The 25,272-nt window shown below is 44.9% G+C and overlaps 2 protein-coding genes across 2 annotated transcripts; both read left to right on the forward strand.

Moving 5' to 3' along the window:
- The first annotated feature begins 3,107 nt into the window (after positions 1 to 3,107).
- Positions 3,108 to 13,239, forward strand: LOC115325018. Its single transcript, XM_040219304.1, has 5 exons — positions 3,108 to 3,200; positions 8,828 to 8,976; positions 9,070 to 9,134; positions 9,810 to 9,905; positions 13,103 to 13,239. The coding sequence occupies exons 1-5, from the start codon at positions 3,108 to 3,110 to the stop codon at positions 13,237 to 13,239; spliced, it is 540 nt and encodes a 179-aa protein (XP_040075238.1).
- A 7,619-nt stretch (positions 13,240 to 20,858) lies between these two features.
- Positions 20,859 to 24,926, forward strand: LOC120847507. The gene is made up of 2 exons (XM_040219303.1): positions 20,859 to 23,795; positions 24,795 to 24,926. Exons 1-2 carry the CDS (start codon positions 20,859 to 20,861, stop codon positions 24,924 to 24,926), a joined length of 3,069 nt encoding a protein of 1,022 aa, XP_040075237.1.
- The last annotated feature ends 346 nt before the right edge of the window (positions 24,927 to 25,272 follow it).

Genomic DNA, 25,272 nt, shown 5'->3' on the forward strand with positions numbered 1-25,272 from the left:
TGCCAGAACATTTTTTACCTAAATGATAGTGGCTAGAACAGTCACAGCACCTCATGTTTCTGCCGTCGGTTGTCATAGGATCGGAGCAAGCACCACACACTGCAGGATTGGCCATGACCACAAAACAGCGACGACAAAGAAGTGGCACGAGACGGTGCAACGCAAATACGATTAAGAAGGACAATCCAATGTAGTAAAAAAATTCCAGGCTCACCCGCGAAATTAAATGCACCTTGGCGGCATTGCACGTGAGGCACCGGCGTCTGTCGTAGCTGAGCACTCTCCGCAGACAGTGCAGGAAACGTTCTGAATGTCCGCGGGTTTCTTGTCAAAGCCGTCGAACTCAGATGGTCCCGATGAGGCTCAACCACGGCGCTACAGCTTTCGTTGACAAGAGCTGGGTCTGATGTGGTTTGGTGGTGAGTCTTGAGCGATTATGTTGCGCCCGGGCACACGGAAGCGGTCTTAAAAAACAAAGACGGCCGTTGAATAAATCAAGGCGAGCATGCAGGTGAGCGAGGGATCACCATAGAGCATTTTTCTGCCTTGCGCATAACGGAAGGGTGTTGAGCGACTTCCATAGGCGCTGTCTTCGTCTTGGGTTGATAGAAGGACGTCGAAAAAGGTCTTCAATCGGCGAAATCATTAAACATTTCGAAAATGTTTAACCGAAACCAACATCCGAGCCCGGCGACTTCTTCTTCTTCTTATATTTCTAATTCTTATTCTATTCTAATCTTATTCTAATAATAATAATAATAATAATATTATTATTAATATCAATAATATTTTTTTATTATTTCAAAACACTACGTATCCACGTCGCAAGTCAGGTTCGTCAAAGCGAGCCAGGGGTTGTGTGACTGAACCTAATCTGCAGTGGTCTCATTAAATTAACTATACCAAGTAGTGAAGAGATTTGAATCAGTTCCAATAACAATTGTGAAACTCAGAAAAAATGAAAGAAAAACGTAGACACGAGGGAAAGCAAGTATACGCACACATGCATACATGCACAGACACGCAAACAAGTCATTTTCACCGTTCAAAGAAGGTCTTGAGAGGTGGTATGTTCTTGGTGTTGTTAATCTTTAGGCAGAAAAGCTGGGTGGTGTAGACGTTGTCATATAATCAAATTAAAACAAAATCGAATAAAATATAAAGTCTGGTGTTGAACAATTTTAAAATGTGTGAAGTATTATCAAATAAAAATTTAAAGAATTACACTACCCGTCGGTAAATAAAAAATAGCGAAGGGCTTTTTTAAGTTCCTTTTTGTATGTGAAGTCAAAGAAGTCGGACGGTAAGGAATCAAAACTCCGAGAAACTAAATAATAATACAATAATAATGATAAATTAAATGCCTCACTAACGCCTTATAATGAACCCTTTATCGCAAAGGTCAACAAGAGAATCGTCACCTCTGGGCTTTCGCTTAATGCCCTGACTCTGCACTAAGGAGAACTGTTTTACACCGATAGCTCCTTATGGGCTCTTCCCACCACTGCAAATAACGTCCGTCGTTGTTGTTTTGTCTCTAGTCGTTGTTAATGTTGTAGTTGATGTCGCCTAATTCTTGAAAAAGATTATCTGCCGCCCACGGGAGTCAAACCTGGGTACGCTGCGTGCGAAGCGGAGGTGTTACGGCAGAGCTACAGCACAGCGTTAAGAATCATCTTTACACTTAGGTTTGTTATAGGGAGCATTCACTGGCGGCCATAGCTGTATGCGCGAATGCTGTGCCCGTGCTGACGGCGAGCTTCACGGTTCTTTTGCAGCGTGCATTCCACACCATCAAGAGTGCCGGTCTTAGCAGCCTCTTGGTGTGAGCTCGTTCTGAGCATGCGCACTAAACAGTACCCACAGATATGGCGTCCAGTGAATACTCCCTATAGTACCCAGTGCCCACTTCCATAGCCTCCTCTGTACCCACAAAGCCTGGCAGTTCGACGACGGCGCCATAGAGTGCTCGGTCGCAGATTTGGAGTGCAAGGATCTGGCAGCACGGAGACTTTCTCCGGGAACCTTGACGTCGGTGCACACCTTTTGCATCGGCGAGCTCTCGAAACGTGGTCTTTCAATCCGACGAGAACAGGCGCGGTACCACGAGGAACGCGAAGAGCACCCGAGCGGACATTCCATTGTTCCGAAACAGTGTGTTTCGGAGTCTCCCTGTGGTGGAGCGCCCTTCACGTTGCTCTCTTCTCATGTGTTGTCTGCCGCTCTACCTTTTCAATTTCGGCGGCCGCCTCTCGGGACGACCTGCCAGCCTTTGTCAGTATAGAGGACACTGTGCCACTACATGCACTCCGGAATAATACAAATTAATACCCCCTAACAAAATACCATCGTAGCACTGTGCCAAGAGCTCATGCCCGAAGATGCGCTTTCACGCCGCTCCGGAACAAAAAAGAAAAAAAAAACAGTTTTAGAAAAAAAACGTTTTTATTTGTTAGCGTTTTTTTCATGCGCCCCACGACGCATGAACACTACGACCGTTCGCCGTGTCTTGTCGCCGCTATTCCTGTAGCTGTACTGTGAATTAACACAGGACTACTCAATCGTTCTCTAGTGCGTCCTGGCTAAGCGTGATCTTAATTCTCAACCACTGGATAATCACATGGAGCGCCGTATAAGTTATTCCGAAATCGTAGTGCTGGGTTTCCTAAAAAATACAAAAGCGATATTCGATCAAAGACAATAAAAATCTTCTGCTTGGAGCTCATTGACTTCGCCTGAGAATATATAAAAAACACGTAAAATAGAACGCATTTCTTTTCCTACAGGCCTTTGAACCGGATTGTTTAACGGGTCTAAATTAAACTTTGGTTTTACGGTATACCTAGAGCCAGGGTATTTTATGCGCGCCTCAAGCCGAAAAGGTTGATGCACGTAAAGGCACGTGTGCGAGAATAATATGTTTTCTTGCTTGAACAATAATTATTGTTCCCCAGCAGATGAGTGACAGGTTATTTTTCGCTAACAAAAATAAGAAAATGCGATCGTCCATTGGAAACCTACATCTGAGAGTAGCAACAAAAGCGTAACGCTATCCTAAGATATACACCGTTCCTGCGTGTATATGCATGTGTAAACCTCCAGTGACAATGATCGTTCTCTTTCTGGGAATCCTGTTCTTATGTTACAGTCATGTTACTTTATCTCAAAATAGCACAGGGGATTATCCTGATGCCAACGAGGTAAGAAAATACCATTCATGTAACCCGTTTATAGGGACGTAATGGATAATGTGTTTTGTTTAGTAGCTTAAACCCCTTACATGAAGGTGCGTATATGCACGTATGAAGTTTGGATTGTGAGGATGACGCTGTCGGCAGGAGCGAGGACAGGATAGCAAAAGATGAGAGAACAGACAAAGAAATTATGAAGGCAGGCCGTCACGTGGAACCTGGCTCAAGATGGTTGTGCGCCTTACTGCCCCGTCGTCGTCTTACCCTTGCTGACAGTATGTTCAATATGAAAGGGAACTTTCATCGCGTGACAGGTGGCTGCTAAATTAATACCAGCATTCTTACACCAATCATGAGCTTTAACAACTAATGTCCATGGGCAAGATCTTATGCAAAAAATGTCACGCCCGAGTGTCACAAAATATCGTTACGCACAGGTCGAGTCAACATAATAAATGCACACCCCATAGTAGGCAATCCGTGATATTCCAAGAAAAAAAAGTATCAGTCGTGATAATTCATACAAGCTTACGATCTGGCCAATTACAAAAAAAAAAAAAAAGAGAGAGATCAAGTGAGCAGCTCAGTGGGTATCAAACTCTCGAACATGCGAGGCGCCGAACAAAAGTCTTTGCTCGGAGCGACGGAAAGTTCTCTTCTTTCTTTTTAAATGGTGGGCAAGAAAATTACTGTAACTCAGTTTTCTATGCTTTCAGAGGCACGATGAAATAAACCACCTCGTATTTTTGTAGAAAGATTAAAAACCTCGCATCCAGAGCACGGCTTCAAAAATACTTGTGCACTACTATGGATGTTCAACCGCTAGGAACACATTTTACAGCTGAAGTACGCATATACGAAAAGTAACCTGCAGTTTCTTCACATCAGTATCAGCATGGCGAACCGACATTCACGAGTGTTTTTAATATGCTAAATAATTCTAGTAGCGTCAGCATGTCATTGGGAAGATCGTCGTAAGAATCTACGAATCCCAGTCGTACGTAGACAACTAAAAATATTATATTTTTATTCTGTGCTAGAGGACGTCCCAATTAAAGTATAGCATCCCAACAAAACCTAGATAGGCGAACGCGTGGCTCGACCGAGCAGCGCAGGCCAGTTTGAATATGAGCACCATTGAGACTAATCGCCCAGTCTCCGTCTTCCCCAAATTATTTGGTTGAGGTCTTGCGGAGTATCCGCGTCGCTAAAGAGAAGTTTATTGCACTCTGAAGCTTTGAAATCGACGACTGTCAGCTGTGATGAGCTCCTATAAAGAATCCTCCACGGGCGTTCCAGCCGCTGTAGCCTGCCCTGCTCCCAGCAAGTCCGACATCCTAAGGTTTTTGCTGGACTCCTTGAAGATGACGTGGAAGATTGGCTGGAAGTTTACAACAAATGGGATGATGGGGATATGCCCTGGAATGTTATATTTTTCCTTTCCAATGTGGCTCAGATATGGTTTACCAACCACCAAGATGAGATCGGTACATGATTACGTTCCAAAATTCAACTAGCCAATACAAACGACGAATTTAGGCAAAATAACAACCGAAACAAAAATATAATGTGTTCGAGTTTCGCCAGCATTCTGATGACCCTTATATATTACTAATATACCTGTCCCGGCGCTATATAAAAATTACCCCGTCGTCCAACTTTGTAAGTTGCTAAAATAATAAAAGACTTTTACAACTCCGTGTAATGCCAAATCAGAGTGCAGCTCTGGAGGAGGAGGAGGGGAGGGGTGTGCGAAAAGGAGGGTATGCTTTTTCTCTCTCTCTCTGTGCCCTCTCATCCTCCTACTCCTCTTCGTCTCCTTCCACTGCCCACCTCCTCCCTCTCCCACTCCTCCTCACCTCTTCCTCCTCCCTCCTCCTTCCCCTCGTCCTCTCCCTCCCTGCCTGCCCCCTCGTGACGTCAATCGTGACCCTCGTGACGTCATTCGTGAAGGCCTCGTGAAGTGAAGGTCGTGACATTCACGAGTGACCGTGACGTTACGCGTGACGTCACGTGTGATGACAATATAGGAACCGTACCATGATGAAATTCACGGGATCCTCGTGACATCACTCGGGATATCACGGTGACGTCATTATGGGAAACGTCCCATAATGCAACGTGCGGTCACGAATGAGACCCGCGCGTTGCACCATAGGACGTTTGCCACATTGCAACGCGCGGTTACGCCGACGCCGACGGTGACGGCGAGGCCGCTGAAGCCAAAAACGGGCGCTTGCGCTCTAAAAAACAAACCAAAAACACATAGGGCATAAGGTATACGGGTTATGAAATATAATTATTTTTATTGTAACCTATGCCCGGCAGCTTTTATCGAGCAGCCATTTTCTGCCTTCTCTCTACTTTCAAAGATATCGGGCGTGCATGTGATGTTTTATACCAGAGGTGGCCAAGCTGCGGCTCGCGAGCCGCATGCGGCTCTTTGCGTGTTAAAGTGCGGATCGCGGCTCCTTGCCCTCCCTACACACACACACACACACATACACACACTCCCCGCCTCCCTCCCGGTCACAGGAGCACTTCCCGAAAAGACAAATGGAAGGCGTTTTAAATCGAAAGACAGGTTACGGTTTGACAGTCTTGATACCTGTGCCACTCTACCTTGAGTGCAGGTGGGCTGCTTTTGACTAGGATAGATCCAAAGTAGTTCGAGTTTCGTTTAGTGGCCTAAACTAAATGTGCCCCCCCCCCCCCCCCCCCCCCCCCCAGCCCCCCGCGTCTTGTTGAAGTTTCGTGGTTTTGTTTGCGGCTCTTAGGCCGGATCAGCCCGGCAACTCCTGTTTTCTACTAAAGGACCAGCACTTTCACACATGTGCATGAGCAGGGTAAATAAAACAATAAATACTCTGACTAAGAAGAAGACAAAGTGAACATGTCAATGTTCTTCTTGTCTTGCTTGAGGGTTGACGGTTGTTGTTCTGTCGACGGTGGGAGTTTTTGCTGTCTATTAAGAAGATTCCGATATTAAAATGTGTAGTTGTGTTTAGAGACACCGTTGGGCTCGTTCCCTTGGTCCGCACATGGGTTGGGCACAGTGCTTTTTCATGTTTTGGATGGCCATGAACAACAAATCACATACCCCTCACAACTCCTTAGCAACGGATTCACCATAAAGTAACGCATTCACCATCAACGCGAACATAATGGAATGTCCAGCTGTCAACTAATTCAAAAACACCGCGCCGCGCCTTCACGTAACAACCTTGGAGTGGCCGACAGAGCGTGAGGATTCCACCGGATTTCGGTTACAGCAGTCCTCACTGGTTGCTGGTTCTTGTGGACTCCAGATGGGCTAAGGTCGTGTGCATGTCGGTCACAACTTCTGCGAAAACCGCAGAAAAACTACGATCAAATTCGCGATTTTCGGACTACAGGAAATCGTAGTTACAAAGTTGTTTTTTTTTTTTTTTTTGTCAGAGATAAAGCGAACCTTTGCGGAGCTAAAATGCGTCTGCGTTTTTTGCAGTGGTTTTGGTGGCGTCAGAACGACGCCGAGTTTTGATTGGTTCTGAATGAAGGATAGTGGGCGCTCCTGAAGGCAGCTTGTTTAGAGGTCTATTCACTATTTTTCAACCAAAGGGAATCAGAGCTCGGAGTCTTTCTGACTTTACCTGCACTCCTGCAAAATACATCAGAAGCCGTAACAATTTTACCACCCTGTGCCCAACGGGGTAACGTGTGGTTAAAGCTTTCAAGTATGTCATAAGTGCTTTCAAACACGGTTCAAGTGCGCGCTCGCCAGCAACCAAACACGCTCAGCGGCTGTGTATTTTTTTTTTTTGTGACTCACATGGGCATATGTTTTACGTAGTAGAGAAAAGAGCGAAGGGTAGGGGGGGGGGGGGCTTTAGTATTTGGCTTAACGGCTGCAGTGTTTCAGTTGTACACGGTCGCCGCCTTGGAGTTGATGCATGTTCTCGGAGGTTTGCTTGCTTACGGCCCTAATGGTGTTCTTTTACGCGCAATTATTATCACTGGTTGCTGACAGCCACTATCCGCTAGCCATCGTTTAGCCACCGCTATTTTTGCTAGTTCGTCCGCCTGTTCCGTCACCGTCAACGCCGCTTGGTTTACTGGCACGAGCCGTCTTATCTGAAACATAGATAGCTAAAAGGCCATGGTCGTCTCGTGCTTTCGAAAAGTGTGAGGCTCGAAAGAGTGTGAGCCAATCAGAGCACTGGATTTGCTTCATGTTTGTACTCCATGAGAAAGTTCCAATACAAACCACGGCTCCGACGCTCGGTGACCCATGCCTGCGTGTACTTCGCAGAGCGTGTCATTTCTCCGTCGGCACCAGACAGCGACCTGCAGTCTTACACAGCACTACAGAGTGAAGGAAGTCAACAGGGGCAAAGGCGTTATAAACCGGAATTTCGGGCAGAGGCCCGCCAGAAGCTGCCTCGGCTGCTTTTCAAGCCGAGGCAGCTTGGGGGGAAGTGGCATTAGCTGCCATGGTGTCGACATAAGCTTCTTTCGGTGAGCCTGCCAGCATAACCCATAATATGAGGTGCCCCGAATGAATTTCAATGATTTGTTTCCTGCGCACTATGGGTGTAATTGGTCACTGCTAAAGTAACTTTGTAAGGGCACAAATTAACATTAGGCTTATAATAATTACAGTTATAGTGTTTTACTTTTATTATGCTGGTTTAAGCTCCACCTTCTTTCCTGCGCTTTGCTTCGGGGGTTGCCAACGTATTTAACATAGAAGAGTTCCATCCATTTCCTATAGATACGGAAAAACGCCGATTTTGACGTAGAACTGCGTGTTTCTTCGCACTGGCAAGGGTGTCCAAAGCTGCGAAGTCGATGCCACGGAAACGTGATTACAGAAGTGACGGTACGCACGTCAAAGTTATTTTCAAGTTATATTGAACTCGGAAAAAAGTAAACAAAAGAACCCGAGAGCTCTCACGCGTGACGACGCTCCTCGCAGTGCGATACACCAACGACGCGGCAAACATGCCATCGTCTCCGCCACGGAGGCACCGTGGGCCCCTATCATCCGTATGGGCTTCTCACAGAAAAAACTTCGTATGGGATTTTAAAATGGCCTAATAGCGCTCCCAGTTTTTTTTCGTCGACTTCCTTCGCACGAAATTCCGCATATGCGACTCAGACATGGCGGCGCGGGGTGCTGCGTAATTGCTTCTACGGCACTCTGAGCCACAGGCATTCACTTCTGACGCAACCGCCATCGTCATACAGCAGGATTCAGGGGACGCATTCCTAGCTGGCATAAACAATATATTTCAGACGAGTATACAAGGCACGACATCAATTAAATCACTTCGTTCTTATTTCTTGTGCCACTCACACGTTGTTGAATAGAAATTTCGGCAGCATAGCACGCCTATGCACCGACCAATTTTAAATTATTTAAAATGAACGGTGATGCATTACTTTGAATCTTAACCGAATTATACAATGAAATATAGAAAAAAAATATTTTGTAAGTAGCATGAATAGAAAACAAATGCTGCAGTACATGTTCTTCAGGTTTTCTTTTTGCTACTTCATTTCTTACGCATACACGTGTTTTTCCCTTCTGTCCTTTCAGGCGGTTACATTGAGGTGATTGACCATTCTATTTAACTAACTAAATACATTTGCAGGTTATGAAGAAGCTACCTCAAACATTCTTGCTTCATTCACTTGGAAATTATTCGAGTTTAATATGTGGTTACCAACATTTCTACAATGAGACCTTGGGAGCTCAGACTTATAGAAAATATAACTTAATATTTAAGTACCCGAAACAAATGTAAGTACTAAATGTATTAATACAATTTAAAAGAAAACTGTAGTGTGCGTGTATCACAAAAAAAACTTGACTTTCAACCTGTTTACTTTGCAGATATAGTCAACCTCTCTATGTAAGAAATGTGACTGGGTACAAAATTTTTATGGACACTGATCCAGGTGAGCTCAGGTTAATTCTTTAAATTCTTAGTTTGTTCATTCGGAGAAGCAATGATATAACGATCAACGTCCGAAGTCTTTTGCGAAAAAAAAGGATATTGGCTTATGAGTATTCTTCGTTCGGATTATTCACAGAGTCTGTAAGCAATTGCGTATTCTTTTATAGTTATGCCAACGAAAATTAGGAAATACTCTTGATATTTTTAAGACAATTTTGCAATTCGTAATTTAATTGCTTTATATTTACGCAGATATGATGGCTGTGTCTTATTCTTTTTGATTTACTTGACAAGCTTTTGATGCGGTTTTCTTTAAACGTTGGGCTGATGTACTTAAGGAGGAAGTAGGCGGTGTTAATATTGTGTATGTGATACGAATGTATGCCAGTACGCTGCGTGCCAGCTTGCTCCTTACCTAACTGAATATATGTGCCACCAATAGCATTTCAAGTCCGTATGCAGTCTGTGGTAACGTTCTAATCTCGAAAGTATGGGTACGCTTTAAGATAAAAATTAGCAGAGAGCCCGTATGCTTCAAATGCTGCAGCAATCTCTGCCGCAAAGTTGTCACAGATTGTTTTCTACCCAATATATTCGCAATAACCTTGTTTTGCGAAACTACGCTAACTTGGTCGAGTTTTTTTTTTGTGGCTATATTTCATATACTTTTCGACAGACCCATGGATTCCTGCGACATTCAGTCACGAAATATTGTTTTCGAACATGAAATCTTGTATGATAACAAGAAACCCAAACCCAAGGTTTCCGAAAGGTTGGTGCCAAAATCTATCTCGTGAACAAGTGGTGTCTGTTGACGGTTCAAAGTATTTACATCAACTGAATGTTTAGAGTTTAGTGCATCTACATTAGTCAATAGAATGGAGCGCAAAACAATATTACCTGTGGTCAAGGTATTAAATGAATTTTAAAAATACAACATTCGTTTTTAGTTCTGCGATTTAGCAGTAATCTTAGCCACAATTATGAAAAAGCATTTGGCTGTGGAGTGGCATCCACCCCTAAAACCAGAAACGAAATCATCTCGCACTTACAAAGAAGCCGAGACGCTGTCCCAACTTTAATTCTGCTTGCGAAATCCTGTAACTTGACACGAGAATTAGTTTATTCTGACATAACTTGACCTGTGCCAGGGGAGGAAAAGAGAGATACAATAATGAACAGAAGGTAACGGCGCAAGTGAGCTACTGCACATCAAACATTTTTTTGAAAAAAATCCTAGACTATGGTATTGACAGACGACGACAAGGAAGAGAAGGAGAACGCCTTAGACGAAGTTTTCTTTTTCTTTCCTGTCGTCGTCTGTCGATACCTCCGTCTCAGCTTTTTCGCATAAATGTAACATATAAAAAGCGGTAACATGGTTGTTGTTATGTTCCTGAAGTTATAGCGAGTTTTAGGTTGACATAGTAGGATGAAGACTTGGGAGGTTTGCATATTCACGATTATAAACGACGCCCGCCATATTTCCGAATTTGAAGTTACTCGTCTCGTCTTCTAATTTCGCGCACCTCGAGATATTGGTTTGCCGCAATTTCTTTTTCCTAAAAAGTTTCTGGTGCTTCTAAAGTTTAACCGGTAGTCTGTGTTCGGTGCACAGGGCGGTCAACGCTATCTCTTCGGGACGCAAAACGCTTGAGCGTGCTTAAGAGATTGGGAAAATATCAATTAATCTACTTATCAGCAGTTTTTATGAAAGTCAATGTTCATTACGTCTTACTTAATGACCATCTGCTACAGTAACGGTTTACTTCTACTCCTCCGAGATTAACCTTATAATTTTTTTTATCTGCCAAGTTATATTTCTGTTACAAATGTGTGGGGTAATTTATTTACAAGACAGTTGCTACGACAGTTTTTTAATCACTGGATACTTTTTATAAGTATAAAAAAAATTCATGCTTCGAAGCTTCTATACCTCATTTCATCATATGTTTGAGCGCAGTCAAAATATTAATAATAGTAATAATAATAATAATAATAATATTTATTGTTCTCTTTTACAATACAGAAAATCGGGTCCGTCAAAGCCTAGTGACTCGTACAACGGGGCCCGGCAGCCGGAATTAGTTATCTATAAACGCTACTATTTTCGTTGAATAACCAAACAAAACAACAACAATACGTCAGTGACAAGTTCATTTACTTTGATTTTATACATGAATATAAGGCGAAAAAATTACTTTGTTGTTTCATTATCAGAACTAAACAGTTGACATACAAAATATCACGCCCACCAAAAAAAAGAGAACATCCTCTTTTTATTATCAGAGCCAAACAATAAAACGGCAACGTTTAATCGTAAGCATTTAGAGCAAAACAATTCTTGTAAGGTGAAGTAACTTACAGAAGAGAACAGCAATGTATACAAAAATGTTTACGTCTGATTTTGCAAGCACCATGTTCTAAACTTGTTTGTAACTTGTATTAAAATTCCTAACTAATGAATTCTTCTGGTATCTTATATTAAACATGAATGACATCAAAACTTATCATTCCTTTTTCGTAATCCGTGTTTATTCTTCGCAAATAATATCTGCCTCTATTTCTGAGAAGGTTTCTCTGTACCGAATGTTTGTATTCTTTTTTGGAGAAGTAATTAGTTGTTATAGCTATATATATATAAATAAAGAACTCAATTGCGTTATATAAAATGCTTTTTGTTAATGAGGTCCAAATGTTGAACATATGTACCTTATGAGATATTGATGCAGTGAATAAACAGGTAGAGCAATAACGAACACACACACTAAAAGCAATGTTTAGGGCATGGCTACGCGACGATATAACGGACACATAAATATAAAGTACATAATAACATTGCAGTTTTGAAGTTTTTTTTTTATTGGTCTCATCGGCTCGTAGAGTAGACGGCGCCCAAACTGAAGATGAAACGAAGCATAGCTATGCATAGGTAGTTGATAACGCTGCAATAATAGATTCAACCAATAGAACAGTGCTCATCAAACTCGTCTAAGACTTTGTATTATCTTTTTCTGAACTCATAGAAGCGCTATTTTGGCGGCATCCGAAGAACTACGGCTTTATATAGCGCTCAATCGAGGAAGCAGTCCAAGCAGGGGTGACCGCTCGCTCAAGACTAAAATTCCACCTGGACAGGAGAAAAAAAACAAGTTTGGCTATGATGCAATCTTAGGCTATACTGTCAAAACGTCAAATGTTTACTGATTAAAATATCCAAACATTGACTTTGCAACGTAATTAATCTATGCGCCTTTATACGAAAGGGGGTGGTTAATATTGATTGGCCGGCCGGCAAAAATATTGTCGTGTCCACGATTCAGGAAGTGGGCTCCCCTGCTTGGATTTTTCTACGGCCCCTACGTCGAGCCGTTCTTGAGCCGCCGACAGGAAAGATCCTCCTTGAAATAAGACACCGTTTGTGTGTCCCGCTTAAATTTGGTGACCACTGTACATACAGACTTCTTGAGGCTGACGGCTTCCCCTAAAAAGTGTGGAAACAAAAAAATCAATTCGTCACAAAGTACTCCGTGCCAAATAATACTTGCTTCGTTCAGCTGTGTGCCGTTAACATACATAAGATAGGAGCGATTGGTCAGTCATTTATAAGCGCACGTATGAAATGCAGAAACTACGCACTTTCGTATTGTGTAATAAGAACGTTCCTTATACAATTCAATCAAAGTATCACGTTAAAAAAATAAGTGTCGTGTTCCTATTAAACAAAACATAATAAAGCAGCTAAATGAATGCAAGTGCTTTCCACAAGAGAACAAATTACGTAACGACTACACTGTAGCCATAAAGCAGGGCTGGGCTGTACCTACTTTACAATTGTATGGCGATAGTTTATTAAATACATATTCTTGTATCCATAATTCTATATCGAAATGCCCAGACAGGTATAAAGGAAAAATAGATTTTACACGACAGTTCGATGTTATACTTAAAAATGATTTTATTTTTCAGCCTGTAGCCTGATGGTCACAAAAGAATGCTTTTCTGCACCTCTAATAAGATGCCGACAAAAATTTGAACAGCACTGCAAAGGTCCTGCATTCAACTATAGTATAACTAACTGTCCTTACCCGGAGACCCTGATCTAAAATTTTATAAACACTTTAAAGGTCGCGAAATTTTATTATGCAAGATATATAAAATTTATATTCGAAACCTCCTCGTTTCCCTCTCGATTTATTCGTTTGAACACCCCAAATTGTCAAAGTGATGAAAAGGTACAGTACTGCGTTAAAATGTTTATTTTTTTTTACGGGGTGTTTCTTTTCTTTTTTTTTAGCTGCACCAAATTTTCAACAAAAAAAAGAAGAGCTGCGTTAGGGCACTTTTAGTTACGCCATTAGAATGCCAGACCTTGCGCCCACTAGTAACCAAATATTTTGTGCAACTAGGCGACTAATCAGCGTAGATCTCTTAATTACGTTTTTAATTATTGTTTTTAGAGGGCCTATTGCATCTACGAAATTGAAGCCCAACCTTAACATGCTCCAACCCCACAGTGAAGTAAAGGCACAAACAATTTCTGCGCGCGTTTCTGGCTAAATTATTTCATTCCCGCGGGCTCTTTCAAACCTAAACTGACCAGAATAAGAGCGTCAATGACGTCGACATCTTCGCCCTTGCTTGGCGTCACAGCAGTGACGTCACCTGTGATACAGGCACTGCCTCAGCACTTTTGCATTACGTTGCTCTCTACTTAATGTTTTGCTTACCGCGGTAGATGTGATTTAGGCGTCTGCGGTCGGCGTCAACTGTGCTGTGTCATATCCCTCTCCTGACATGCGGGCGACGCGACGCTTTCGTTGGAACAATAAATGCAGCTGTACACATTACCAACGGCCGGCAACGGTAGACGAGCTTCTTGCGTGTTATTTGGGAAAAATATTTGTTTCGATGCTGGAGCCTTCTGCTACCTATTATTTGCCACCGCTGCTTTATTTCTAAGTTCTTGCTTTTTGATGCATTAAACTAGCCAGATTTTTTTTAAAGCGCAAAGTAATCATGCTTGTGTAATATCACTCGTTGGCCCCTCTGGCAGTTAAACTATTGCAGCGTGTAACAAAATATTCTTTCTTTGTTCTAAGTTTTATTGGCTCTTAATAAAATAAGGAAAGAACCTTGCATCGGCGTCCTGGCTCAGGTTACGGTAGTCATGTACTGTGCGCGCCACAGTGTGAACACGGCATCGGCGCCTTTTCAAGTGCAACTCAAACAGGTCACTGTTGAGAACTGAGTTTTACTGCCTCACTTAGAGCCGCAAATAATACTGAAAGAATAAACAGAGGGACGCACAGAACAACGCATCTTTCGTGCTTCCGTGCCTCTGTCCGTCCAACTCTCTGTTTATTCCACTGTCCGTCCCTCCGCTTATTATTTCAGTATGATTTAGTTTACCAACACGCTGACGTCTTACGTAGACTTCCAAACAAGAACTTTTCGCAGCACCAGTATTTTCTTCGGGAACCTTTTAGTTCGTCAAGAAAAGCAGGCAAAAGTATGGCTTAGCGCATTTTGGTACTTAAAAAAAAAAAAAGAAAGCTTGGCAGCCAAAGTGATTTTGGCATGTGATAAGCCACCCAGCGTGTGCCGCCACCTGGCCACTTTATGAAGTTGAAAACAGTTGCATTCAAAGCAAGTGCTCAAATTGAAGTCCATCTACAGAAACCCACATCATCAGTCGGCTCCGCATGGAACACAACACACGCTCGAGCATTTCCGGCTAAACTGCGGCACAGGCGGCGACAATTCTTTGTTTCAGGTTGTCCACGCTGCTGGGTTCTGTGGCGAAGACTTCATTCTTCAAATAACCCCAAAGAAAAAAGTGAAAGCCGTTTACAACTCCCTGTAACGCCGAATTGGAGCGCAGCTCTTGAGGAGGAGGAGGGAAGGGTACTGAGGGGAGGGTAGACCCCTCCTCCTCCTTCTCCTCTTCCCCTCATTCTTTAATATGCTCCGGGGGGGGTCACCTGACCTCGGGGGGAGGGGTCACCTGACCTCGGGGGGAGGGGTCACGTGACTTTGGGGAGGGGGCCACGTGACCTCGGGGGGTCACGTGACCTTGGGAGGTCACGTGACCTTGAGCTGACATTGGAAGGGGTCACGTGACCTCGGGGGGGTAACGTGTCCTTGGGGGTCACGTGACCTGGGGGTCACGTGAGCTTTTGAAGGGTCACGTGACCTCGGGGTGACCTTGGGAGGGGTCACGTGACCTCGGGGTGACCTTGGTTACGCCGACGGCGACGGCGACGCCGCTCAAGCCATAAACGGGCGCCTAAGAGCTGCGCTCTAAAATCTAGCGGGCTCAGATCTGGTGATTGTGCCGGCCACGGAACTGGACCACTGCGTCCAATCCACTGCTCTGGAAAAGTTTTGTGTAGAAATCGAACAGCACGCGAAGACGATTGCGCCGGAGCGCCGTTCTGTTGAAATTACGTATCCTTCAGCACGCTGAGAGGCAGGTCGGCAATAAACTCTTCCACGAATCCCTCAAAGATTCTCTCCGTGTATAGTTTTCCGTTCAGTGTGCCGTCAAAGAAATATGAGCCAACGATTTTATCATTAAATATTCCACACCATACGTTAATAGACCACCTCACTTGATGTTTGTGCTGACGGAGCCAACGAGGATTTACGCTGGCCCAGTAATGGGCATTGTGGAGGTTCACCGTTGAATTTGTGCAGAATTGAGCCTCATCACTCCAAATAATACTTTTCAAGAATCCAGGATCCCGGTCCATTTCAATCAGGGCCCAATTGCAAAAGTCCAGTCGTCGTTGGAAGTGAATGCCACGTAGCTCTTGGTGCAGGCTAACGTGAAACCGATGCATGCGATGCTTCACAAGCACTTTCAACACTGTAGAGATCGTTGCCCCAGAAGACCTCGCAATTTCGCGCACGCTTGCTTCAGGCTTAGCTGTTACGTACGCGAGAACGTCAGTCTCGAATTCGCGGCTAAGGACATATTTTTTCTGTCTTCGCCCACTCACCACCGTGCCACTTGATGCAAACTTGTTGAAAACGCGTATGAAGGAAGTGTCAAAGATGAAAGAGCGTGTTGGTGAACATACTGGAGTCAAAGAAAGAATAAAAACATTTAAGGACAAGGACAGACAGCACAGTTCTTTCAACTCAATTCAGTTGAAAGAACTGTGCTGTCTGTCCTTGTCCTTAAGTCTTTTTATTCTTTCTTTGACTCCCGAAGGAAGTGTGGGCAGGAACGAAGCGACCTGGGTGCTGAGCGGCATAAAGTTGCGCAGCAGGACTATCATTCTTTTGCATAGTTAAATATGCGATCACCATGTCTGTTCTTTCTTCAACCGAGAGCCTTGTCGCAATGAGCGACGCCATTCAGATGTGTTCCTTGCCACAGTCAGAGAAATAAGGCACTGCACTATGAATCGCATAGCGCCTGTGTTATTTGTAGCCTTCGTCCTTCCGAAGATATGGGTGCAAACCTGCGTCTTTTACGTCAGAGGAGCAAGTCACGCAGCGTTCGTCGCTTTGTAGCACCATTGGCACACGTCTTCAGAGCAGCCTCTATCATATCAACGAAAGGAAAGGGTAGCGTCACGATGCCCGCTGGGACAGCGTGATTTATACCTGCCGCGGTAAGCACAACACTAAGGAGAGAGCAACGTATTGCAATAGCGCTGACGGCAGTGCCTGCATCACAGGTGACGTCACTACTGTGATGCAAGGCGAGAGCGAAGATATCGACGCCATTGACGCCCTTGTTCTGCTCAGTTTCGGTTTCAAAGAGCATGCGGGAATGAAATAATTTAGCCAGAAACGCCCGCAGAAATTTTTTGTGCGTTTATTTTGCTGTGGTGTTGGAGCATATTAAGGTTGGGCTTAAATTTCGTAAATGCAGTAGGCCCCCTAAAAACAATAATTAAAAAGTTAATTAATATATCTCTGTAAATTAGCCGCCTAGTTGCCAAAAATTCTTTGTTCCTAGTGGGCGCCAGGTCGGGTATGCTATTGGCATAACTAAAACTGCCCTAACGCAGCTCTTCTTTTTTTAAAAATTTGGAGCTAAAAAAAAGAAGCCTGTATATATGCCGGAGTCATATTCGAGTTGTGCTCCACATCTGCGATCAATTAATGACCTTTAAACGTTCAGAAGCTACACATACACCTTGCCTAGAATGGGACTAAATAGTGCAAAGCATCCTCGTAAAAAGAAAGAAAAAACCTCGGTGAAAAGTGCGTGTTCTAAATTGAGAATTCACTGCTTTTTTTTATGTTGATTTCATTGATACCTTGATAATGAGAAAACCTGTACGTCTTTATATTGAACTGCACAGGTCCTTACGGGCCACCATAATTCACGCATCTTCCACTAACGTGGCTATACCGGTTTCCGGTGCACGAATGCGGGCCACCCGGTATCGAATACCGGCCGCCTATACGGGTTTTATGGCCACCGTTAAAGGGCTACTCTCAACACCGGTACGGTATTATTCGAGAAAGATCGCATTGCCAGGCGACCGCTATTCTCGTAATGGTACCGGGATTTTCATACCGGCCTCTATACTGCATCTCATGAGTTGCGTGCAGCAGAGGTAAAAGCACAGGCGCGAGGGCCTGGCTTTCATATTTGCTTTCCTTTCACGAGCACTCGCGAAAAAAAAAGCGAATTTGAAAGCCACGTGCTCGCGCCAACGGCTTTGCCTTTGGTTCACACAACTCCTGAGATAGAGTATAAGACATTTTTTACGGATGAAAAAGAAGAGACAATATAACACCGATCTGAAACAAAGGTTCAATCGGAAAAGCCGTGCTAGAAACAAGAGAAAGAGCATGCGTCACTAAATACGACAGCTTCTTGCGAACAAGAAACGAAAATAGATAGATGGTTGGTGTTTCATTTGCTATGCCTTTTGGCGTGCACATTATGTTTGTTATGTTTCAAGATTCCTGCAGAGTTCGGTTTCAACTATTGTAAAATACCGATCATGCGCCCAGGTCGCAGAAGCGCCTACCCTCTGATTCGGAACGATCCGCAAATAAGCAAAGGGCATACCAGACACCCATCCACCTGTTTTGAGCCGTGCTCAAAATATTGAAAGAGCACATCAAGCGCCAGGTGCTGTGGCGTCTTTGCCACAATAGCGCCAGTCGCAGAGCTGACAGATCCGTGCCTGGCACAAGCCATGGCATGGCCTTTGGGAACCAGGGAATCGAGATTAAAGAAGTAGCGCAGAAACTGAAGGCGAGTGGTGAAGGTGAGCAGAGTTAACAGAAAACAAGGACGAAGGGAGGTCCGTCGCATGAGGCATCTGTGTCCCGTGCATGTAATTTTGAGTGTGCTGTAGGTGGCTACCCCAAAAAATTGTTACTTGGACGTAACTAATCGCAAATCTCTCTTGCAGTTTCCACGGCCCACAAGCCAGCCCGCGCCAGTTCGTTCTCGTTCAAAGGTGAGGATTCTAGATTTTTTAGATTGCTCTGAAGCAGCAATATTGAAGCCAGACAAGCGGTACGGCATATTTAATTGACAGAACGACTGGGAACGCTTTCACTGAAGCTAGTTTTGCTGCAATACCCGTGTGTATTGCAGCAAAACAAGCTTCAGTGAAAGCGTCCCTACTCGTTCTGAGCTCCGCCAATTAAAGGTGCCGTACCGCTTGTCTGTCTGGCTTCAGTGTTGCTGTAGGCGACAAAACCTGTGCCCAGTTTTGTCACAAGAGGCATATTATGTCACGCACATGTAATTTTGAATTTATCCGGCTTAGTGTGCTGTAGGTGGCTGGTCAAAGAAATTGATACTTGGACGCAGCTAATCGCAAATTTTTCTGGCGGTTTCCATAGCCTAAGAGCCAGCAGGTCCCAGTTTGCTTTTCTTCAAAGATGAGAATTCCAGATTCCCGAAGCAGGAATACTGAAGCCATACGACCAGTACAGCATTTTTAATTGACGGAGCTCAGAACGACTGGGAGTTCCTGCATTGAAGCTTATTTTTCTGTAATACAAGCGGGCGACATTGACACGTGCCCAGTTACGTCGCAAGAGGATATCTATGTCCCGCGCATGTAATTTTGAAGCTTTCAGACTCAGTGTACTTTACGTGGCTACTCAAAGTAACTGCTACTTGGACGCAACTAACCGCAAATCTCTCTTCCAGTTTCCACAGCCTACAAGCAAGCAAGCACCAGTTCGTTTTTCCTCAAAGGTGAACATTCCAGATACTCTAGTTAGGTGCGAAGCAGGAATAGTGAAGCCAGACGAGCGGATACGTATATTTAATTGACCGAGCTCAGAATGACCAGTGGCAGTGGCATTGAAGCTTATTTTTCCACAATCAAACGCAGACATAATTTTGAATCTATCCGGCTTGGTGAAGGATTGCTACTTGTGGCTAACTAATCACAAATTCTTATTTTGCAGTATCTATATGGCTACAGCTAGCAGGTGCTGTTTTCATTAAGGTGAGGATTTCACAATCTGTTTTCAAACATCAAGTTTTTGAATGAGAGTCCTGAACAATTAACTTTTTTTTGCAGTAAATGCCAGATCCTCCAGTTCAGGAATATGTTAAATATATTTGGTATGGATAAGTCCAGTGTTTTGCTTCTTTATTCACAATTTGACAACAGCAACATTTTTTTTAATTTATCACTCAGAAATACACACAAGAAGAGACTGCGTTGCAGAGAAATGTTGCGCTAAACGTTATATTCCAAATCGTATATAGTTTTATTGGTAGCCGATATAATTGGATTCCAATATCCATGATACGCTGAGTATATTGGAATCGTAAACCCTTATTGGATCCCATTGTGATGAGGTGGACTATAGAAGCGAGAAGAGAGGAAGACGAAGTGGGGCCGGGCAGTGTGGTGCGCGTGAAAAAGGGGGCTTCTGAAGGCAGATCGGCAACTGCGACGCTAAAAAAGACATCGGTGGGCTCCCGCGGTCCCGACGGCAGCAACGACTGGTTCTGGACGGGCGGCTAGAGGCCCGTGAGAGCTAGCCCTGGCCAAGGGGACCGCCGCCTACGCCGGAGAGCGAACATTCCCCAAGCCGACCCAGAAGGCAGCACCCGTGGCCGCCGCCGACGACGACGTGAAGGTGCGGTGCCTGACTCGAGTGAGACTACGTCATCTATTTTCGTTTTTTCTTCTGTACATAATACACCTCTCTTTCTTTCACTCGCCGTCCTCGGGTTCTTCGTCCTTTATTCACCATCTTTACATCACAATATCTGGCGTCCGCGACAGGACTCTCTATTTGTTAACAACCCCTAGAGAGCAGAACCCCGGGACGGCTGTGTGGGAGAGATAAGAGCATGGATGCAGAAAAATTGCTTGGTGTTGGTAAAGAGCTCGGGTACGTGGGCGAAGAACTCCGTACCTGGGTTGAGCAAGAGCGTGGTAGGCAACGCGAAGAACGGGTCAGATTGCGGGAAGATGCGCGGGAAGCAGCTAAGGAGACACAGGACACCGCTGACCGAGAGCTCCGCAGGCTCCAACAGGAACAAGAAGTGTTACAGCTGCGCCTGCGCTTACAAGAGAATAGCGGCTCAGCTCATGATGAGGTCCACCACACCAATGGCAGGGGAGAGAACTCGGGAGCACAAACTTGTCACCGGAGTCCCCACAAACTAATTCCACCATTTAATGAAAAGAGAGACGACCTGGACGCGTATATCCAAAGGTTTGAGCGGGTTGCAACTAGCCAGGATTGGCCTCGAGAAAAATGGGCAATGTCCTTAAGCTTGTGCCTCACCGGTGAGGCATTGACAGTTGTGGGTCGGATGACACCAGAGCAGTCATTGGATTATTCTAAAGTCAAACTTTCCCTGCTACAGCGGTTTCGTTACACCACTGAAGGGTACAGAGAGAAATTCAGGGAAAGCAAGCCAGAGGAGGCAGAGACGGGGAAACAATTTGCAGCCCGACTTCTTGGGTACTTTGATCGCTGGGTTGAAACTGGAGAAATTGCGAAGACGTTCGAGGCCCTGAAAGATCTGATAGTTGCGGAACAGTTCTTAAAATATTGTCACCCAATGCTATCAGTCTTCTTAAAAGAGAGGAACTGCAAGACGCTCGAAAACATGGCAGTAACCGCGGACCACTTCTTAGAGGCGCAGGGCCAAACTAACTTGGCAAAAAGGAACAATGACAGCCTGAACAGTAACAAGGGTGGAGATCGAAGTAAGGAGGATACCCGAATTCCACCCACCGCTAGGGGGAGGAGTCAATGTTTTCTCTGCAACAAGCCAGGTCACAAGGCAGCAGACTGCTGGGCGAGCACCAAGGCTCAACGCTTACCCGTGTGTTGGAGATGTGGGAAAACGGGACACAAGGCAGCAGCATGTAACTGGAAACCGCAAGACAAGCAGGATAGACCTCCTCAGGCTTCCTGTATGCTTTCCGTTCGACCAACACCTGACGAGACCGACCCAGATGACACATATGTCCTACTGAAAAACGGGGACAAAATCCCAGTGGTGAATGCGGCACTTGGAAAGGCTCCACGATTTCTAGTAAAAAACATGCCAGTGGTTCGGGGAGAAGTGGGAGATCGAGCTGCCACAGTATTGCGAGACAGTGGGTGTAACACGATTGTAGTGAACAGAGACCTGGTTACGGATGATCAGCTAACTGGGGTTTCCAGTCCGGTGTTTTTGCTGGATAGGACGGTCAAATATCTGCCAGAGGCAGAAATGGATGTAAGAACGCCTTATTTTACAGGCAAGGTATTGGCGAAGTGTATGGAGAACCCTCTGTATGATTTGGTACTCGGGAACATTGAAGGGGCGAGAGGGATTGATGATCCAGATGAGGAATGGGAGGGAGAAGGATCAGGGAGATCTAAAAGAAGTGAGGAGAGTAACATGCTGATAAGCACGTCCGTGCGGCACGAGACTGCCGGCAGGATGACCCAAGACGAGGGTGAAAGGATGCCAGACGACGGTGTTCTGGATAAAGAAAGAAAATACGCAGGGGCGCTCAGAAAGGGGCGCTCAGACAGCCAAAGGACGTTTTCCGAGTTACCAGTCATGACATTGGATCCGATTGACATTGACCACGCTAAGCTGAAGGAGGCACAACGTAGTGATGAAACACTGAAGAGGTGTTTCGCTGTCGTTGGCACAGCGTTTGTGTCGGGAAAATCGCAGGAATCCGAGTTCTTTCTACACAACTGTATTCTCTACAGAAGATACAAGGACTCGTCGCAAAAACAGTGGAAACAGCTGGTGGTCCCCAAAGAATTCCGGCAGATTGTGTTGAAGCTCGCTCACGAGGGGATCATGGCTGGCCACCAAGGAACAGGAAAAACCACCGATCGTATCCGTGAGGAATTCTATTGGCCGGGAATAACAGCGGACGCGAAACGATTCGTGAAATTGTGCGACATTTGTCAGAGGACTATCCCGAAACACTTGGTTATCAGGGCACCCCTAGAAAATATGCCTATCATTAGTACACCATTCCATAGAGTTGGCATAGATATCATCGGACCTATCAATCCGGGTTCAGAGTCCGGCAGCAGGTATGTTCTGACGGTGGTGGACTTCGCAACCAGATACCCTGATGCAATCCCATTGAAGAGCATTGACACCGCGGAAGTCGCAGAGGGTCTGTTACAGATATTTGCCCGAGTAGGCTTACCACGAGAAATTGTGAGCGACCGAGGGTCATGCTTCACTTCAGCTTTAATGAAGGAGGTCAGCCGCTTGCTCTCGCTCAGACATCTGACCACGACGCCTTACCATCCAATGTGCAATGGATTGTTCGAAAGGTTCAATGGGACAATTAAACAAATGATTAAACGGATGTGCCAAGAAAAACCGAGGTGTTGGGACCGGTACCTTAATCCGTTGTTCTTCGCGTACCGGGAGGTGCCGCAAAGCAGCCTAGGATTTTCACCCTTCGAACTTCTTTATGGCCGACATGTTCGCGGTCCTATGACAGTGTTGAAGGAACTCTGGACAAATGAAAGCATAGACCCCGAAACGAAAACAACCTATGGTTATATGGTGGATCTTCGACGGAGACTAGAAGAGACTTGTAAGACCGCCCATGAGGAATTGAGGAAAGCTCAAATGACCCAAAAGAGGTACTACGACAAGAAAAGTGGAGTTCGACAACTGAAAGAGGGAGACAGAGTCCTCATCTTGTTGCCAACGGACAAGAACAAGTTGATTCTGCAATGGAAAGGACCATTTCCAGTATTGAAAAGGAGGAATAACGTGGACTACCTAATAGACCTAGGAAGAAAGTCTACTGTATTTCACATCAATATGCTCAAAAAGTACGAAGAGATGGAAGTTCTATGTGCTCCCCGTCAAGCCCTGGTTGGCATTACCATCGAAGAGGAGTCAGAGGAGCAAGACATTCCTAGTGTCTGCCTTAGCCAACTGGAAGGCTACAACGATGTACAGATGTCAGAGGAGCTAACTGAACGGCAAGCAGGAGAGGTCTATCAACTGCTAGAAGAATTTCGAGACGTATTTTCGGACTGTCCCGGTCGAACCAGTCTCGTACAGTGCAAACTGAGATTGACAACGGACACACCAATTCAAGTACGCCCGTATCCTGTCCCTCTAGCACTGCAAGACGCTGTGGAAATGGAGGTAGACGAGATGCTACAACAAGGCATTATTGAGAAATGTGACTCAGCCTACAGTTCACCGGTAGTTGTCGTCAAAAAGAAAGACAAGACCACAAGGCTCTGCATGGAGTTTCGCCAACTGAACAATGTTCTAGTACCTGATTGCGAACCTATCCCCCGCGTCGACGTGATGTTCGCTAGAGTGAGCACAAAACGTTACTACTCCAAATTTGACTTTGCGAAGAACTACTGGCAGGTACCAATGGCTCCAGGGTCAGAGGACGCAACGACTTTCTCGACAACAACGGGATTATATCGATTCCGGTTTATGCCCTTCGGCATCAAAACAGCCCCGGCAGTATTTACACGGCTGATGAGGAAGATTCTTGATGGCGTACCGGACGCTCACTACTACTTTGACGATGTTTTAGTTGCGTCTGACTGCTGGGAAGATCACTTAAAAGCAGTGCGTCAGTTTTTGACCAGGGTGAGAGAAGGAGGACTAACGATCAAACCCAAAAAGACAGAGATTGGCTTCTCCAAAATAACATTCCTGGGCCATAAGGTTGGGCAAGGATCCTTCGAGCCTCTAACGGAGACCCTGGAGAAAATCCAGGACTGTAAACAACCTCGAACCAAAAAAGAAGTAAGATCATTCCTGGGATTAACAGGCTACTACAGGGAGTTTATCCCAAACTACGCGGAGACCGCACTTCCTTTGACGGAGCTGACGAAACAAAGAGCGCCTGACAAAGTTATCTGGGAGAACAAACACGCAAAGGCATTCGATGAACTGAAAAGACTGCTTTCCAGAAAGCCTATCTTGAAATCACCAGATGTGACGAAGATATTCGTACTGAGGACAGACGCCTCAGAAAGGTCCTTGGGAGCCGTGCTCATGCAAGAGCACGACAACGTTCTTCATCCCAACGCTTATGCTAGTCGTAAACTACTACCCCAAGAGGTCGCCTATTCCACCATAGAGAGAGAATGTCTAGCTCTCATATGGGCAGTAAAAAAGTTTCATGTATACTTGTTCGGAAGACACTTCACCCTACAAAGCGATCATCAACCGTTGCAGTACCTTAATTCAGCCAGAAAATTAAACAACCGGGTACTGAGGTGGAGTTTACTACTCGCCGAATACGACTTCCACGTCGCGTACATCAAGGGAAGCGAAAACTTTGGAGCAGACTTTTTGAGTCGCTTGTAATCTGCACTGGCACATCACTGTCATCGTGAAGACCTGTCCATCCCTTTCTGTATTGCAACTTTCTATGACAAGATGAAAACATGGCTTACACATGCAAGTTTGGTAAACACAAGCAATATGATGGCTTGCGAAACTGGGACGTGAGAACGCGAACAGCCAGCTGAGTGAGTGTCAACACCGGCCAAATTACTTAGTTTAACTTAGAAAAGTAGTGCGATGTTTCTTACTCTTATGTTTTTAGTTCGATTGTTCGTTTGTCCCTTTTTGAAACAATTGGAACAATTGTCTTAAAGGGGGGGGGTCGTGTGATGAGGTGGACTATAGAAGCGAGAAGAGAGGAAGACGA

Source organism: Ixodes scapularis, unplaced genomic scaffold (genome assembly GCF_016920785.2).
Source record: "Ixodes scapularis isolate PalLabHiFi unplaced genomic scaffold, ASM1692078v2 PGA_scaffold12__126_contigs__length_90152505, whole genome shotgun sequence".
NCBI classification, from domain to species: domain Eukaryota; kingdom Metazoa; phylum Arthropoda; class Arachnida; order Ixodida; family Ixodidae; genus Ixodes; species Ixodes scapularis.

Coding starts and splice junctions, on each gene's coding strand:
- LOC115325018 (XM_040219304.1), top strand. CDS start 3,108: ATGATCGTTCTCTTTCTGGGAATCCTGTTCTTATGTTACAGTCATGTT. Junction 8,977..9,069: donor TTTAAGTACCCGAAACAAAT/GTAAGTACTAAA, acceptor TTTACTTTGCAG/ATATAGTCAACCTCTCTATG. Junction 9,906..13,102: donor AAACCCAAGGTTTCCGAAAG/GTTGGTGCCAAA, acceptor TTTATTTTTCAG/CCTGTAGCCTGATGGTCACA.
- LOC120847507 (XM_040219303.1), top strand. CDS start 20,859: ATGTCCTTAAGCTTGTGCCTCACCGGTGAGGCATTGACAGTTGTGGGT. Junction 23,796..24,794: donor ACTCAGCCTACAGTTCACCG/GTAGTTGTCGTC, acceptor CAACCGTTGCAG/TACCTTAATTCAGCCAGAAA.